Raw genomic sequence first — 18,941 nt, 5'->3', positions numbered from 1 at the left:
TTAAATATATTAGAAGGTTAAGATTGGCCAAATTCTTTGATAATAATTATGCAATTGGGCAGAAATATCCCCATGAGCAGGAAGAAATGGGCAACCTGGCTATCTCAGATTTAAGTCTTCTGAGGTATCTGGATAGTCTCTCTAGAGGAGATTCTCACCATGCAACTGATGATAGTCGAATTTCTAACCAGGAACTGAATGTTTATGGTAGGCCCTTGACACCTTTCAAACCTAAGTTGTTTTTTTTGCCCATGGTCCCACGGGATTCAACAGACATGTTTTCAGATTTGGTGATACAAGACCTTGAAAAACTAGATGTTGCACACAATATCAATACACCTATAGAACTATTTGAGATTCAATACATAAGTTTAATGACCACACTACACTCACGATCAGACATAGTAGTGAGACAGGCAGACCAAGGAGATAATATTGTCCTTTGGCCTATTGATATGTCACATGAAGAGGTGATAAACCAATTGAGTGACAGCTACTGCTATTTGTAACTTCTGGGTACCATACAGATTTATCCAAATGGAGATCTTTGGGCTATTTACACAGGCTGAATTCTTGTTTCTTAAAATAGATTTTACCAACCACATCCATTATGTACCTAATGGCAAAAATACATAAAAATGTGAGTAAACCACCAGCCTGTCAAATCATCTATGCTATATGTAGTCTGTTTGAAAATACATCAAAATATTTAGACTACTTTCTTCAGGACTCAGTTAGGAATCTGTTGTCTTATATTCAAGACACTGGGGACTTTTAAAACAAAGTTTACTACATCAATTGGGAAGAAGATTACATCCTGATGGCGTTGGATGTATCTTTGCTCTATATGAGCATCTCTCACTCCGATGGAATCAGAGCGGTAGAGTATTTTTTGAGCTTGAGATCACTAACCCCGTATAAACATACTGAGATGCTTTTGAGTGTGTTGCTTGGTGTCTGTATAATAATATCTTTATTTATGGTCCAGATTTGTATAGTCAACTTAGAGGGACAGCCTTGGGCACCTGCTTTGCCCTCAGTTATGTGAATCTGCTTATGGGCTGGTGGGAGGAGCAGGTGCTGGCTTATGACTATGCTGAAGAAGTGATGAAGTATGTGGTCATATGGTCACGCTAAATAGATGATCTCAGACTAAACGACAATAAATTGAATTTACACTTTACATCACACATTAGTGAAAATGAGGTCCAATTCTTGGTCCTAACATTGTATGTACAGAATGGAAGTTTAAATACGAAGACGTACCATAAATGTATAGCGGCAAACACAGTGTCTTGTGCCTGTAGTTTCCTACCCAACAATTTAAGAACATCATTCCTTATGCTGAAAATGTACGCATGCGGAGAAATTGTAGCAATGTAGAACAGCTTCATAAAGCACAATAAGTACTTAGTGATAGATTTGCGGCACAAAGCTATAGCCAACAAGACTTGGAAGATGCAAAGACTAGAGCTAATAAAAAACCTGGGGAACAGTTGTTATTCTCAGTGAAGGCTAAAAATTCAGATTCACAGCTAGATCAGAGATCCCGCTTTAATACAGGAAACAATACTTAACATCAAAAAATAAGAGCAATTTTTCAAAAACATTGCCATCTTTTGCTAAATGGTCCAATGATTGGTTCAAAAATACAGAGTAGACCACTCAATGCATTTTAAAAAGCAAGATCAATGAGGCAGGATACTGTAATAAACAGTCCTGAAATACAACAAGGGTCTTGGCTGAGTGGAAGTGGAGGGTTCGGGAAATGCCATAAGTGCAAAGCATGCAACTATGGAATAAATACCATTGAAATTCCTCTAACATTTTCAGGCAAAATGTGGAAAATCAAGAAACCACTCTATTGTAGGAGTGATTTTGCCATTTGTGTTTTGAGGTGCACCTGTATGAAGCTATATATTGGCAGTACCATTTTGAAATTTCATCGATGCATCTTACATGTTAGAACTATAAAAAAGAAGGATCAAACAATCAACCAATATGGCCACCACAAGCCCAGGAGAGAGATGAGCTGGTCAGCCACGGGAGTTAGTGGATTCAGACTGTTTTCACCTGGGTCTGCAAACAATAAAGTGAAGGGATGTAAAGACAGCGCAATCCATGTTCCATCCCTTGTCGGATCGGACTGGGAGATTTTGTAGTGGCTGCACTCCCATCGTGAACCCTGAATGAGCAGTGAGCGGGACGCTATGTACCGCGACCGGAGGAGCTCGGTTGGGACCCTCGTTGCTGACAGATGGTCCCCTGGAAGGAAAAATTCTTACATATGGTGAGGCAGGGGCGCACTTAAATGACCGGGTGTGGTTTAAGGGCAGCGGGTGCAATTTCAGTACCTGACAGCCTGACATTGGCTAGAAAACGGCAGCAAACCGGTGCCTTGCCTGACCCTAAAATGGGGGCTCGCACTCAGCAGAAGACTGAATAAATGAAGGGGACTTTGCACTAGGTGTCCCAGCAACATCCAATACCTCAGCGCAGCAGGAGGGGTTTTAAAGTCGAAGAGGCTCTGTGCCTTCCCCATAGACCAACAAGCACTGATAGCACTCAGCAGTGAAAATTGCAGTACTACACATCACCCCTACCAGTCTCCAATTGCTAGTGCTCAGGAAGATTTAATCAGCAGGCATTTACTTATAAGGCCCTAAAAGAATTCATAAGGATAGCCCTGGGAGGCGGTGGGGACCCTCGAAAGTGGAGTTTGCTGGCCATGACTGGTGGAAAGCACACTGCTACTCCGGTCATCCTGGTTGGCCTGTTGGAAGTGGTGCCCGTTGACTCATCATGCCTGATCATCGGACTCTGCACAGAGCAGGCTAGGAGTGCCTCATACCCACATTCGATCTTGAGGTAGCGATTGATCCCATCTATTTTGTAAGTTTCAAGCATGTCCATGTTCCTCGCCCTGAGTTCTTCTGCATACTTCTGGTTCTTTGATGGATGCACCCCAAAGTGAGGTCTGTGGTGAAGGGCATGGGGACCACCATGATCTTTTGGCAAGCAAGTTTTTTGCCTTCCCTGTTACTACCTGTTGATCCCTTGTCCTACCCCAAAATGCTATCACTGTGTTCCTTACCATGTCGTGCTACTCCTCTGACAATAAACCGGACTTCTACCAGTCCTCAAACTCATCCCCCATCCATCCTACCCTTCAGGATACCGAATTTGTGAACCTACCTCTGACATCTTCCTAGCCTTTAGGCCGATGCCCAGTGGAGCTACTTGATAGCTATAGAGGAGATGGGCTGTGGACTATCCCTTCGGCCCTCACCTCTCCTGCTGGACATTGGGCAGACCGTACTTCGTCTCTCCATCGTACTCCTCCCCTACCCCTTTACTCCACCCACTTTCTCCTTTAAGCCCCATTTATTCCGCCTCTTTGCTCCCTAACTGTTTTCCCATTGAGACCTAGCAGCTTGACTGATGCCTGGTGGAGCTACCTGAAAGCTATAGAGGAGATGGGCTGTGGACTTCCCCCTGAGCCGTCACCTACCCAGCCAGACTTTGGGCAGACTCTCCTTCGTCTCTCCATCCATTCTATCTCCTTCCTTTCCCCCTCCTATACCCCACCCCTTTTCCCTTCACGCTCCATTTACTTCGTCTTCTGACGCTCTGGAAATGTTATCGTGAACTGATGTAACTTGTAACTGATGTAATTTTGTGGATCCTTATGTAAAGCGCTCTGATACCTCCGGGTCTAGCCAGCGCTATATAAAACTCATATAAAAAAATATCCAGTGGCTAGACACTTCGAAGCAATCCCTGCAAACAGATTAAAGGATCGTAAATACTTTGTAATAGATCAGGTGCCAAAGAGATTGAGGGGTGGAGACAGAGAGAAATGTTTGAGGCAGCTTGAATCTAGATATTTTTGGGGTGAAATTCTAAGATGCTTTACGGCCTAAACACAGAAGAAGATCTAAAAGTCCACCTATGAATTATGTAATTTATAGTTTATATAATGGAACGAGTACAGCCATCCAGTTTATGCACTTTAGATTTTTTAGGATTTTGTTTTTTTTAGGCATTAATATTAGGGTAGTACTTTTAGGTTGAGAAGCGTCTGTTATTTCAATATTCACAGGGGTACATTAAACAATATTGTGCAAGTAGATATTCACACATTGACGTGTACAAAGATTGATTGTTTGATCAGCAAGATTGGTTGAACATTAAGGATAATGATCAGCTGGTATGACACTTGCCCATAATCTTTAAACAGTACATCTCTATGTTTGCTGTTTCTAAACATACAAGAAAAGGATTTATCTCAATTTGCCGAAGATAGAGAAAACATTATTGGTTATATAAATTCATATTTACAGTCACAAAACTTATCAATGTTTGACAATGTGAGTGGGATTGCAATGGATATAACATGATTCCAAATGACCCTGTCATAAGTGGAATCATATCCTTGAAAGTCTATGTTCCTGCGCGATCCTTTCGGTCCTCGTCCCTACGATTTGCTCATATTCCCTGCTTTGAGCTTCAGAGGCTTGGGGACTTTGTAGTGAAGGCTGCTTCTGCCTGGAATGCTCTTCCTCTTGCCCTGCATATTATTCAGGATCCAGTGGCTTTTAAGAGGAAACTAAAAACACATCCCTTTGGCTCGATTCACGTTTCAGACCCCGGTAGGCTCTGTGCCGGGATACTCATGAGTACCGGTGCACGTTACAAATTTATGTAACATAACACAACAAGAATATCTGTGACCAGAATATCGAACTTAAGGTAAGTAATACTGTCTTTATTAATATTGAAGTAAGCAATATTATTTGCAATAATATAGATTTCAATAATATCGACATTTATATTAATGTTATGTATTTTAGTATGCATTTTATATGTATGTGTTTAACATTTTTTTAATGTTTTTATTTATTTTTAAATATAAGTATTAAATGTTTAGAAGTTAATAATTATTTTTATACAACATTTTGTATTTTAGTATTGTAGCTGGTTGTGGGTGTTATAGGGGAATGGGTTGGGAAGTAGTTAATTATAGTAAATTAATTAATATATTTTTTAATTATTAATTATTTTAAAATACATTTTGCGTTTTAGTTCCGTAGCAGGTTGTGGGTTTATAGGGGAATAGGGTGGGAAGTAATTTAATTGTAATTAATATTTTTTATTTATTGGTATTGATAATTACTTTATTCTTAATTAATTATTAATTGGTAAATAATTATTATTAATTGATCAATAGATAATTATATTAATAGTGTAAAACATTTTACGGAGTGGTTTGTGGGTTAATAGGGGAATAGGTTGGGAAGTAATTTATTATAATTCATGTATTATTATTATTTATTTATTGTTATTGATAATTTATTTTTAATTAATTGGTAATTAATTAATCATTGAATAATTATTAATTATAATAATTGTGTAAATATTGTATGGAGTGGTTTGTGGGTTTATAGGGAAATAGGGTGGCATGTAATTTATAATAATTCATTATTATTTTTTATTTATTGTTATTGATAATAATTTATTTTTAATTAATGATTAATTGGTAATTAATTGTGTAAACATTTTTACTGGTTGGGTTGGGTGTTTATAGGGGAAAAGGGTAGGAAGTAATTTATTATAATTAATTTATTATTTTTTATTTATTGGTATTTATTTTAAATGTATTGTTAATTATATAATAATTGGTAATTAATTGTTAATAAATAATTAATTAATTAATATTTTAATTGTGTTATTTTTATGTGGAGGGTGTTGTGGGTTTAGAGGGGAATAATGCTTGAATTATTTAATTATAATTTAAACAAAATATTGAATACTATTTATAATTAATTTATTTTAAAGTATTTGTTAATTGGTAATTCAATTTTTTTATTGTTTTTTATGGGTAAATATTACCTAATTTAAAGCAAAAACATAATTAATAAGTATTTTAATTTAAACCGCCTGCTATCCAACACTTTCCCTACAGCTATACTTTCTGGAGTGGGAATAGTTGTTTTCACCTCTACGCTATCCAACACTTTCTCTACTATTGCACTCTCTGGAGTGGGAACAGTAATTTTAACCCTTACGCCATCCAACACTTTTGCTACTGTTGCACTCACTGGAGTGGGAATAGTAATTTTAACCCTTACGCTATCCAACACTTTAACCTACTGTTGCACTAACTGGAACGGGAATAGTAATTTTAACTATTACGCTATCCAACACTTTCCCTACTTTTGGACTCACTGGTGTGTGAATAGTAATTTTAACCCTACGCTATCCAACACTTTCTCTACTGTTGTACTCTCTGGAGTGGGAATAGTAATTTTTAGCCTTACGCTATCTATCACTTTCCCTACTGTTGCACTCACTGGAGTGGGAATAGTAATTTTTACCCCTGTGCTATCCAACACTTTCCCTACTGTTCCACTGTTTGGAGTTGGAATAGTAATTTTTATCCCTACTCTATCCAACACTTTCCCTACTGTTGCAATTACTGTAGCGGGAATAATAATTTGTACCCCTACTCCATCCAACACTTTCCCTACTGTTGCACTGTTTGGAGTTGGTATAGTAATTTTATTCCTTCCGCTATCTAATATTCTTTGTATTATTTTAGTTAATGTAGTATATAATTAATTTTAAAAAGATTCAAAATATATAATTTTTTTATTTGTTATATAAATGATTTTAATTTTTATTTATAATATTGTTTTATGTGTATAGATGTATTTATAATTTATAAGATTTTTTTAACAATTTATAAGTTATTAAAACAATTATTAAGAAATAGTAATAAGTATATATATTATACATTATGAGGCCGATTCCGATTCGGTAAACCAATCGTACGACCGAATCAAATCCGTAGCCCTTTCCGTACGACTCATACAATTCCGTCCGAATCGCGTAGTACGATTCGTTTGAAAAATATACGACCAAATTGTTGCGAACCGTACGAAAAGCAAGGGAAAATCCATACGACACGGACCCTCACAGTGAACCGTACGAATCATAAACATGATGTATGACCCGACAAGTACGATCCGGACCAGGGAATGAGAACGCGATTCGTACGGAAAACGTCACGTATGAGCAATTTGTACGGAGAGCCACACAATCACATACGCACTGCACCCCTGTGATCATGGGGTGTACGCACCGTACCCCCGCAATCATGGGGTGTACGCACCGTACCCCTATGCACAGTACCCCTATGCACCGTACCCCTGCAATCATGGGATGTACACACCATACCCCTACGCACCGTACCCTTGCAATCATGTGGTATACACACCGTACCCCTGAAATCATGGGGTGTACGCACCATACCCCTGCAATCATGGGGTGTACGAACCGTACCCAGGGGGGTCCGTTTCGTACGTGGTTCGGGTAGAAATCTGCTTTTCCAGACGTTTTGAGCTCCCGTTGAAAAAGAGTCGTACGGAGTGTTGACGAGACGAATCGTACTTGCTGGGTCGGAAAATGCTGCTTCGATCGGTATGGACGTCGCGTACTGCGTGTTCCGAATGCAATTCGTACAGATTTTTAAGTCGTATGGTCTTTCGTACGATTCATACAGAGATCTGCTTTGGGTCAGAAACGTACTTAATCGTACGTATGGGGTTTAAGGGTACGATTTGTACGGGAAATATGCTCCGTACGGCTATTTGTAAGGGATTTTACTGAATCGGAATCGGCCCCTATAAGTATATTTTAAATTTATTTTTACATTATATATATATATTACTTTTAATTTTTAAACATTTTAATTTTTTTAACTATGTTTATTTTAATTATATGTATTATTTACTTTATTTTACATTATTGTTTTAACTTTAAAAAAACGTTCTTTTTTTAACAACGATATTTTTGACATTGATATTTTTTTTGATATTTTTGTACCTACCATAATGTAGATTGGATGCCGATATTCTTGCATCTATATTTCTGTAGATCTATATTCTGACAGTGATTCCTGCCCTCTAATGGTAAAGCATGCAGTGGTGCAGTAACAAACCACTTTTCCAGAGCCTGCCACTCATCACAAGGACATAGACATGGACGAAGATGAAACAGCAGTCGTCCACATGGTGAGAACGCTAGACACCCTCAATGCCTCCCGCCAGACCACCCCAATGTGCAAAATTGGTGTGCAAGATCATCCCATCGCAGCTCTCAAAGACATGGGCGCCACAATCAACCTCATGGCTGCGTACATTTACCACAGCCTACCCAACCCGCCAGCATTTCGAAACACCAGCATGCAAGTCTACGCTTTTGGTAACTGCTCACCACTGAAACTATGTGGTGTATTTCAAGTGGATCTATCTCACAACTCCACCCATCAGAGAGCAAATGTCTACGTCTCACAAGAAGGATCCAGATTCCTACTTAGCTGCCGCACAGCTCTAGACCTCAACTTCATGCAATTTCCATTTGACGTGCACGCACATGATCTAGACTGCCTGTTGCAGGATTTTGCACATCTGTTTGAGGGGATCGGGGGTTTACAAGGTCCAGACATTCATCTACACATTGACAAGTCGGTTGCCCAGATAGCTCTCCGGCATCGAAGGATCGCTTTCCACCTGCAAACCAAGGTGGAAGCCGAGCTGAGAATTCTTGAGAAAGCTGGCATCATTGAACGTATGCGCGGACCCACACCGTGGGTATCCCCCATCGTGGTTGTAAAGAAGCCCAAACAACCAGACACTGTGCGCATCTGTGTCGACATGAGGGTCCTGAACTTAGTGGTCAAGCAGGAACGTAATCTCACATCAACTGTAGACGACATCATCGGCGAGCTGGCAGGCTCCAGATGATTCTCTAAAATGAACCTCTGATCCGGCTACCATCAGATACCACTACACCCGGATTCCTCCTCCATCACCACCTTTTCAACTTACGCAGGAATCTGGTGGTACACAAAGCTCAACTTTGGGATCTCCAGTGTGACCTAAGTCTTTCAGAACATTGTCAAAGTTGGCCTGGCATATGCTGTCCACTATTCTAGTGGGCACCTTGAATCAGTCCAAACGACCCTTATTGATGGTAGGTTAAAGACAACCTTTATTGAAAGCTATACTAGTGGTAGCTATGGAGAGCAGCCTTCAGGCTAAGTCTTGGAGGAATGTAAAGCTGCTTGTTTTACCAGTCTATAATCTCTTGAATGACCAAATGAAAGGAGAACCACACCAGGTATATATATATATATATATATATATAATATATGTAATTATTCTAAACACAACCCCACAAGTCCCTTTATAAGGCTAGAGGCAAAAGAATATTTGGTAAACTTAATATCACACAGTAAATTAGCACAATATACGTTGAGCTCTAGGGGCGTATCAAACCATATATTAAGAAAGTGGTATAAGAACCACGACTTGACTAGACACAAGGCCTAGAGCCTGTAGAATCGCTGGGGCCACAAGGAACCACACAAGGTAGTGACACAGGAGACCCACGTAGGAATGTGTGGAGTGTGAGAACACAGCAGCGAATCACCATTCGATTCTATGGGAAAAGTCGCGGTCGGAAATTTAAAGATAAAGAACACTGAGGAGAGGACTTTGAACAAACCCCTTTAGACTCAAGGGGTTCTAGAGCCAACACCCATGGGAGCACTGAAGTACTTGAGTTACCTCACCTAGGGAAGCCGGGAGCATAGGTGCCTTTTGGTGTCGGGAATGGTCGTCGTTTTCAATGGCGATCTGCTTCAAAGTGCTGCTGTCGTCCAAGTGGAAAGTGTCCATTGTTGTGATCCATGCCTCGATTGAAGATCGGAAGAACCTGAAAGCAGAGGTGACAGAGTCTGGGTCACTTGCCAGTGACTAGGGGCACGATAGTCAAATGCCCACCGATGTCAGGGGATTTCAGGTGAAAGAGGTGAAGCTTGACTCTTCAGCCATGAGGACCAGGAGAGGTGTTGACGATGACCAGGTTCTGGAATCGAGCGGTCCCACAAAGGATGTCGAGTGCTGCGGTGTTGGTGCCCGGATTGGACCCAACAAGCCTTGGCAACAGCAACCCACGCAAGAATCAAAGAAATGCTTTGGTGTAAATGTAAATGTAAATGTACAGGAATTTATATAGCGCAAATCACCGAGCGGTTTCTAAGCGCTTGCTTAGGGAACCCGTCCTGGTATTCCCCTGGGAGATAACCCCGGCAGGGTATCCGCAAGGTGAAAGCCAGGCATCCCGCCGCGAGGGGCCGTTGTGGAGATTAAGCAAGCTATTGCCCAGAGTCGCAGAGTGTGAACCCGTGAATCGAGTAGGCACCGGAGCGAGAATTGTCGAGTCCATGGACATTTTTGGACTCAAGACCCTGCAGAGCCGGGAATTGAACCCTGGTCCTGGTCCCGGGCTGACCTCTGCTTCCAGGTCTGCCTCCTCTAACCAGTGAACCACACTTCTGCAAGGTCCGATGGACTCACCACGCGGTGGAGAGTCAGGGCACGTCTGGAGCAACCAAGGAAGCCCAAGGAAAATCAGAGTTGCCTTAGTGGGGACCCATCAGTCGATGGACCGGGGATCGCAAAGGAGCCTCAAGCTGAAATACAAGAAGCGGGCTCTCGGAACACTCATAGAGTGTAGGCCCACAATATTCAGTGTAAAAGGTGCTCCGGCTTGGGCTACATGTAACCCAAAGCATACCTTCAGGACACGTCGAGAAGTCAATGCACTAGCAAATGTGCACAGTGTCCAGGGGTTCCAGTTCCACGTCACTCGTGAGTGCTGCGGGTCGCAGCTTTGCTGGGGACTCGGGTCGGCCTCTGAGAAGTCTGGAAATTCTCTTCCTGTGTTGCAAATACTTCGGAGTACGGTGTGAGCTTCCGAAATGCAGACCGGCAAGAAGCTTTGTTGGTGCCTGCAAAGCAGGGGAGTCCCAAGGGAGATTCTTCCGTCCTCTAGTCTTTAGTAGAACGTTGTAGTTCCAGGATTTAGTTTCAGAGTTCCGTCCAGGTGTAATCTAATGTCCTGTTGCCAGGTGTTCCTTACTTATACCTAAGAAAGGGGTTGAACATACTCTGGGGACCCACTTATGGGAGGGTCCGGAAAGAGGGGTGGCTACACCCATTTCTTTTGTCCAGTTTCGCGCCAGAGCAGGGGCTGGTAGCCCCTGCAACCAGTTTGAACTGGGCTATGCACAGGGACACCAAATGTGCCCCCAGTGCAGACTTCAAAGCACTTTCAGAGTGCACCCACCCAGCCCCAATATGCTAAAGTCTGGCTGGGAGGTGGTTACACCTCCCTGTGACATATTGTCCAGGCCTCCCCTGTTGGAGTTTTGGTCAGCAGCAGGAGGTCAGACTCTTGTCTGTGGGTGCAGCATCCTACCGGTAAGACCTGTGTGTAATTGTGTCTCTCCCTCTAGAAGGGTGGAATTCTACCCCCGTCGCCAGGACTGATGGGCGGGTAGGATTCCAAAGTGTTTGACACCAAACACAACATGTTTCCATGCAGCCATTTCAAAGTTAGCATTTACCGCGAGGTTATAATACACTCAATAGTATATTGTCTGGCTGCATCACAGAACAGCCTGAGAGAATAGGCTCCGAACGCTGCAGAGGGGCCCAGCTCATGCCTGGGCACCCTCTCACCCAAAATCAAGCACCCTGCCTTCAGGATTGATAAGGCCTGCCATAGGAGCGACTGATAGGTTTATATGTGCAGTGATTAAAGGTAGATATAGGTAACCTATATCTTAGTAAGGGGTGCATGCACCACCTACCCAGCCTGCATTAGCAGTCCTGTGGTGTTATTTTGGAAGACTTCCCAGGGGTGGCATGATACATGCTGCAGCCCCTGGTATGCCTCTGGGGTACCTATGCTCCTTTTACTTAGTGTACCATATACTAGGGACTCACAAGGGTACCCCAGTAACCAAACTGGAGTGTATCTAAAGTACATGCAATCAATTTAGAGAGGAAGCAGCTAGGCTGGGGTCCTGGATAGCAGGGCCCCAGCCAGACTAAAGTCGAAAACAGTGAAACACCAGCAAAAAGTGAGAGTAACCATAGTAAGCAGATCCTACTCTCCTACACTCAATGTGAGCGATTACATTCTGGTCCATGCCCCCACATTAGAGCAGCATCTATCTCAGCTCCACGCCATCTTCTCAAGTCTGGCTGGGAGGTGGTTACACCTCCCTGTGACATATTGTCCAGGCCTCCCCTGTTGGAGTTTTGGTCAGCAGCAGGAGGTCAGACTCTTGTCTATGGGTGCAGCATCCTACCGGTAAGACCTGTGTGTAATTGTGTCTCTCCCTCTAGAAGGGTGGAATTCTACCCCCGTCGCCAGGACTGATGGGCGGGTAGGATTCAAAAGTGTTTGACACCAAACACAACATGTTTCCATGCAGCCATTTCAAAGTTAGCATTTACAGCGAGGTTATAATGCACTCAATAGTATATTGTCTGGCTGCATCACAGAACAGCCTGAGAGAATAGGCTCCGAACGCTGCAGAGGGGCCCAGCTCATGCCTGGGCACCCTCTCACCCAAAATCAAGCACCCTGCCTTCAGGATTGATAAGGCCTGCCATAGGAGCGACTGATAGGTTTATATGTGCAGTGATTAAAGGTAGATATAGGTAACCTATATCTTAGTAAGGGGTGCATGCACCACCTACCCAGCCTGCATTAGCAGTCCTGTGGTGTTATTTTGGAAGACTTCCCAGGGGTGGCATGATACATGCTGCAGCCCCTGGTATGCCTCTGGGGTACCTATGCTCCTTTTACCTAGTGTACCATATACTAGGGACTCACAAGGGTACCCCAGTAACCAAACTGGAGTGTATCTAAAGTACATGCAATCAATTTAGAGAGGAAGCAGCTAGGCTGGGGTCCTGGATAGCAGGGCCCCATCCAGACTAAAGTCGAAAACAGTGAAACACCAGCAAAAAGTGAGAGTAACCATAGTAAGCAGATCCTACTCTCCTACACTCAATGTGAGCGATTACATTCTGGTCCATGCCCCCACATTAGAGCAGCATCTATCTCAGCTCCACGCCATCTTCTCACGTCTCAAAGAAAGTGGGCTCACCCTACAACGGGAGAAGTGTGACTTCCTTAGAATGGACATCAGCTTCTTTGGATATTGTTTTTCCGACAAAGGCATTGGCCCTGACCCCGACAAAGTGAAGGATATCCAAGATGCCCCGCTCCGTCAGTGTCAGGAGTCCGCAGCTTCCTGGGCATGGTAACCTATTGCGGGTGATTCATACAGAACCTGTCAGACCTCACCGGTCCACGCTAGACCTGACTAAGGCAACCAGCCCATAGGTGTAGGGGCCTGAGCAAGAAGAATCGTTCCCGCAAACCAAGGCAGCGCTCTCTGCAGACACCACTCTGATGTATTTTGACCCCCGGAAAGAGTCACAACTTGTAGTGGATGCCAGCCCCACCTGCCTACTTCTGGCCCAACGAAAGGACTGCAGAGAATGGGCTCCAGTAGCCTATGCCAGCTGCCCACTCATGCCGACAAAGCAGCGATAGGCACAAATAGATCTGGAGGCGATTACGATCCTCTGGGGCTTTCGACAATTCTACATCTGTCAAATATGGCCACCCATTCTTGTCATTACGAACCATAAGCTGTTGATCCCCCCTATTTTAAAGAACTTCACCACGACCCCCCAAAGATCGAGAAATGGATCCTGCAACTACAAGAGTTTCAATTCACTGTGGAATGCCGACCTGGTACCCGAAACCCTGCCGACTTCCTATGAAGGCATGCCAGGCCGGCCACGCCTCCTAAAGCTGCGGAAGCACCAGCAACTGAGGACTAAATGAAAATGGTCGTGGATAGGTCCAGACCCCTTCTGATATCTCTGGAGGACGTCACCACATCCCCTCAGCATGATGACTGCCTGCAGATCACCATCAAAACTATCACCCTGGGAGATTGGCGAGCGCTGCAAAACCCAACATCTCTGCACCCAGAAACGCCCCAGTTGGTCCTAAAGGCCCAGTATCTAATCCACCAGGAGTTGTCTGTGACCAACGATGGATGTCTTCTCAGAGGGCCACGACTTGTGTTGTCGGAAGACCATGCACAGAAGACTGCATTCTTAGCGCATGACGCACACCAAGGAACCGTCAAATTCAAGAACCGGCTCAGAAGCAAGGTCTGGTTCCCAGGTCTGGATCATAAGCTAGAAGCAGTTGTGCAGAGCTGCCCCACTGTCCCTGCCACGGTCCCACCAGACCGGCTGGCGCCAGTCATCACTGAAGCAGGTCCCAGTATCCCATGGCAGAGAGTGAGCGCTGATTTTGGCAGCCTCCCAGGAGGAAGACTCATACTGGTCATTGTGGACACCTACTCGCGTTACCCGTAGGTTGAAATAGTAACAACGACATCCACTGCAGCAGTGATCCCAAATCTAGAAAAGCTCATGGCAATCCAAGGGCTGTACGGAGAAATTTGCACTGACAACAGGCCTCCGTTCAACAGCTCCAAGCTGACAGACTACCTAGCATCCCACAACATCAAACACCACCGGATCACCCCTGATAGCCTCATGCCAATGGAGAAGTGGAGTACCTGATAAGAACCATCACCAAAGTGATCCAAATTGCAATGGCTGAAAGTCGCAACACAGAACGAGCATTGTATCAGTTCTTAAGAGAGTACCAGCTTACACCCCACTGCACTACAGGCATATCCCAAAGCAAGCTATGCTTCGGCCGGTCAGTGACTGATACCATTCCACATCACCCCGTGTGGGAAGAGACGTCTAATCCTCTGAATCAGTCAGATACCTGGGGGCCCGCACCAATGAAGACGCCTCCCAGAGCCCGAGAGAGAAAGAGCCCCAACATGGTGGCCGACCGACTGCTAGTGCAAGACCGCCATCCTGGAGGGAAACTCAGGTTGCCGTTCGAACTGGACCCTTGGGTAGTCACTGAAGTCAAAAGACACGAAGATGATAGCAAAGAGAGGCCAACAGCGGGTGCCACAGAACGTCTCCCAATTCAAAAAAATCACAAAGGAAACCACCAACAAGTCCTCTGTGGCCAGCCAGCCGGAAGGTACTGCTGCAACGAATTCTCAAGATGCCGACAGTGAGTGCAACCAAGAGTTGGATCCAGGAACTTTCTGGGATGACCTTTTTGCAGCACCCCCACTCTGTACTCCCCGAGACTGAGCAGAGACCCTCAGACACCAGCTGTGGGGGTCCAGGAGCGACGGTTGTCGTGCAGCAAGGGGAACCCTCGCCATAGCTCTCGGCAAGGGGTGGTCAGGGACGCTATTTGCTACGATCACACCCTAAAGTAAACCATCACAAAAGTATAACCACTTTGTGTCCGACTAACGAGATGGTGATCGACGAGCATACACCGGTAACCAGATACTGGCATACCCTGAGGTCAAGTAAGAGTATGCTGTGACAGTTGTATCAAAATGTAGACTGCCGTTGAGTCTGCTGTTTTGTTTAGTATTTGTAGGTCTATATGTTTGACCCTGTTTAACATCTCCAGGTAAAGGATGAATGCAATGTCTCGGATTGCGCATGTGAAAGTAACTGCCTACACCGGCGTGCGTAACAGATTGGGGGAGGTTGCCGTACGCCAATAGTGAAAGTAATAAAGAGCCCGGGCTGCAGGCGTGGGTATTATTAAGCCACCACGTAACTGTAGAGTGGGTGTCCTTACTCTATTCCGTATTAGAGGCCCCATCTCCAACACTACACTACATTCATTTTCCTTTGCAAATCAAATGTGTTGATGGGGTTTTAAGAAAGAAACTGTTCAATAAAGTTATTTTTACTGCTCAGATCATCATGTCCTCTTTGTCTACGCTATTTCTAGTGTTAGTGTGACTGCTTTATACTTAGCACAGACATCCGAGTTGCGAAACTCTGTAGGAACAGATGTTTCTACAACTTGCACGAGATGTTCCCCTCATCCACACCGAAAGAATGAGTCAGACCCCGATACAAGTGCCTCGGACGTTATAAGCACATCTAAGCCACATACGCATTCATTAACCCACTGACTTGTCAGTTTCTCTTTGGTTTGCAATGACCCATTGATTTTTTTTAAAGAAATACATGGAAAGCAGAACATTTTAGAAAAAAAAAGATGCAAAGTATTTTTGATTTCTGATTCTACTGAAAACCTATTGAAATCATAAGCTTGTTTTATATTCAATAGTATGTAAATGGGAACTCTTTCTAATTCGCTACACTGGAAATGAATGTATTGCAGTGGGAGGGAGGTGTGGTCTTGTAACATTAGACTAGGGGTACCTTGTAGTTAGTTCTCTGCAAAATGATCGCAGGTCCTCGAATCTGTGTCAGTGCTACAGCAAATACATACAAATATGGCATTTCAACACCAAATATTATTTTTATAGAAACAGTACCGAGCGAGCTTTTAAGTGAAAATAACTTAGGGAATGATATTAAAAGAATATTTAATGTTAGTTTCCACACAAAGGGGTTCATTAGGATGGCGGGCGGACTTTGCCCGCCCGCCATCCTCCCAGGGATTGGGACCTCCCGCCATAAAGGCAGGGGTCCTGTGGGGGGAATTAGGATGCGCCCGCCACAGTGGCGGGCGCATCCCCCATTTTTAACATTGCGGCGGGCTCACCATAGTAATATGGCAGGGGGAAATGGGTGGCGGGCGGTCAAGGATGTCGGGCGAATCGCCACCGCCCGCATGGCGTGGCGATCCGCCCGACATCCTAATGGGCCCCAAAGACTTTGCACCTGGTGGGGAAGGTCTGAGGCTAATTCTTGAGAGCATTGCAAACGCTGATGGTCTACGCTCTCCTCCATCGTCCCAGACTTTTAACTATCATCTTGCTTTTTCAGAATAAAGATATCACGGTCCACTCAGGATATGAGGTTATTTTGCAGCGCTTAATGGATGGACGGAAGATGTGCAAAGATGTGGAGGAGTTCTTCAAACTAAGGTGAGGAGATGGGCACTGCATTCCCAAAGTAACTTCCATTCTTAAGACACTATAACATATCAGTATATCAGGCAGTGGCCGTGCCTACAGCTCTGTATGAAATGCACCATTTTTAGGCGTTGATAAATTATTTCAATAGTATGTAATTCAATACTGCTAATAAGTATGTTGGAAGGGTAAGTGAATTGAATGGACGGCTTAGATTGAAGTCTGTGACCTTAAGATTAAACATGTAGCTGTAGCGTGAAAGCAATAACTAAATGAGGTACTTTAAAGTGTGGGAAGGGAAGAAGATTGAAGAGTTTTTATCGTGAAATGTAATATCTTTAGAGCTGAGAGGGTCAAAAAGTCGAATACAAAGGTAATATTCATCATGTAGAGAACGGTCTTGTTTCCAAGGAGTATATATATACCTATCTTTATTGAAATGTGATCGGAGTCACATTTTTTGTATGAAGTTACGTAGTTGTAGTTAGTAAGAGCCAGGATAATACAAGAATTCTCTAATGATGTTCTAAGAGTTTCGATTCAGTGGAAGAATGTAGGAATACTCGGTCCTGAAATGCAGTCCCTAGAGAGAGCAAGGATTGTTAGCTTTGCTGATATGGGGACGGGGGACCATTACTCTCCCAGAGAGGAGACTTCTTCCAATAGGAAGTTTCCAGGAACATTCCTCTGATTTTCACTCCAAGGGAAGCAGAACCTTTTCCCCTCATCCTTTAACAGTTTCTTCCTAAAGCCACCTACAACACGTGGGATCTCCCTTGGTTATAGTTTTCTCCAGGTAAATGCTACTGTATTGAGCTTTTCTGGATGTTCCATTCCATACAAGTATCAAACAAAACAGTATTTGTATCAGCAACACTATACAGATATCATCACAAATGTAAGAAACTTATCACATGAAAGAAAAGTTTGAACCGATGCAATGTTTATGCTTTGGGACAGTCACCATCAGAATAATGATGCACCGAGTATGTTGTCAATGTTTTGACCGAATCCTTAAATCAGTGATCTATTAGTGATATTACAAAATAAAGTTTAAGAAACACTAAAATAATAATTTATACATAAAACTATAATCCGCTCACAGAAAGTAACACGTGGCTATCTTAAGTAGACGAAACAAATAATTTCTTTACAGGTTTTCATTAAATGATTTCACAACCGCAGGCAGTGTCTAAATAAGGCATTGAAAACATATACCGACTCTTTGTTTGATCAGTCTACTGTTTGTCTTCCCAACCCTAGACATTGTGTTACGGAATTCCAGCAAGCCTTGCCTTGTTTAGCATTACAGTGTGTAGTAAACATTTCGCCATTTAAACTCCTATCCCCTCACAAGGACAGAGCGAGAGAATGCATTGTCCACTTTATGCGTGCAGCATTCTAAACACAGAATCTGTCCTTGTAGCAATGCTTTGCTCTTATATGCAAAACACAAGCATCCTGCCTTGCCATTCTTGCATGGTAAAGTTATTCATGGAACACAATGGAACATAGTAAATGTAGGATTTATGCAAAGTCGATTGTGCTTTTTATCCTTTACATATGTCATACTCCAGATATAGGAGTGAAGTCATGAACATTAGAGGTAAAACCTTTACTTTCGAGGAATTGGGATGGATAGAACAGTCAGCCATATGTGTTTCAAGTGTCTCTGTGGGTCTATCCATTCTATATTAGAGATACATTTACAAGCTGATGTCTCTAAAAGGCCCCAGAGCGCAAGTGTCTTTTCAGTCAGATGTCATTCCAACATTTCTGGCCCAAAAAAGCCCTGTGTGTCTGGGATGGATTCAGTCAATCCGGAGCTGTGCCTTTGTATGGCTAGACAGGCTTGGGCAGAGTCTGTTACATTCTCTGTTCTCTTGTTCTTCCCCCATGTCTGAACTATCTATCCTTAGTATGCGTGTAAAGTACAGAAGTATTACTAGCACGTTTATTCCTGGTTGAGTAAGGGTCTCTGGTAGGCCAGTAGGGCCGGAGCACAGTCAGTTACAAAGTAGGGCTAGGAGACAGTTAATTG

General features: G+C 43.4%; 1 protein-coding gene across 2 annotated transcripts in view; it reads left to right on the top strand.

Annotated features, from left to right (window-relative positions):
* Positions 1–18,941, top strand: part of PSTPIP1 (proline-serine-threonine phosphatase interacting protein 1) — a 527,591-nt gene that overhangs the window by 127,597 nt on the left and 381,053 nt on the right. For both annotated transcript variants that reach the window (XM_086959166.1, XM_086959165.1), the window contains exon 2: positions 16,812–16,912. In XM_086959166.1, the coding sequence (XP_086815292.1) occupies positions 16,812–16,912 (101 nt within the window). The remainder of the gene's footprint in view (positions 1–16,811; positions 16,913–18,941) is intronic.

The sequence above is a fragment of the Lissotriton vulgaris genome, chromosome 2_2 (assembly GCF_964263255.1).
Source record: "Lissotriton vulgaris chromosome 2_2, aLisVul1.2, whole genome shotgun sequence".
Lineage (NCBI taxonomy): Eukaryota > Metazoa > Chordata > Amphibia > Caudata > Salamandridae > Lissotriton > Lissotriton vulgaris.
This window is presented reverse-complemented; position numbering and strand designations above follow the sequence as displayed.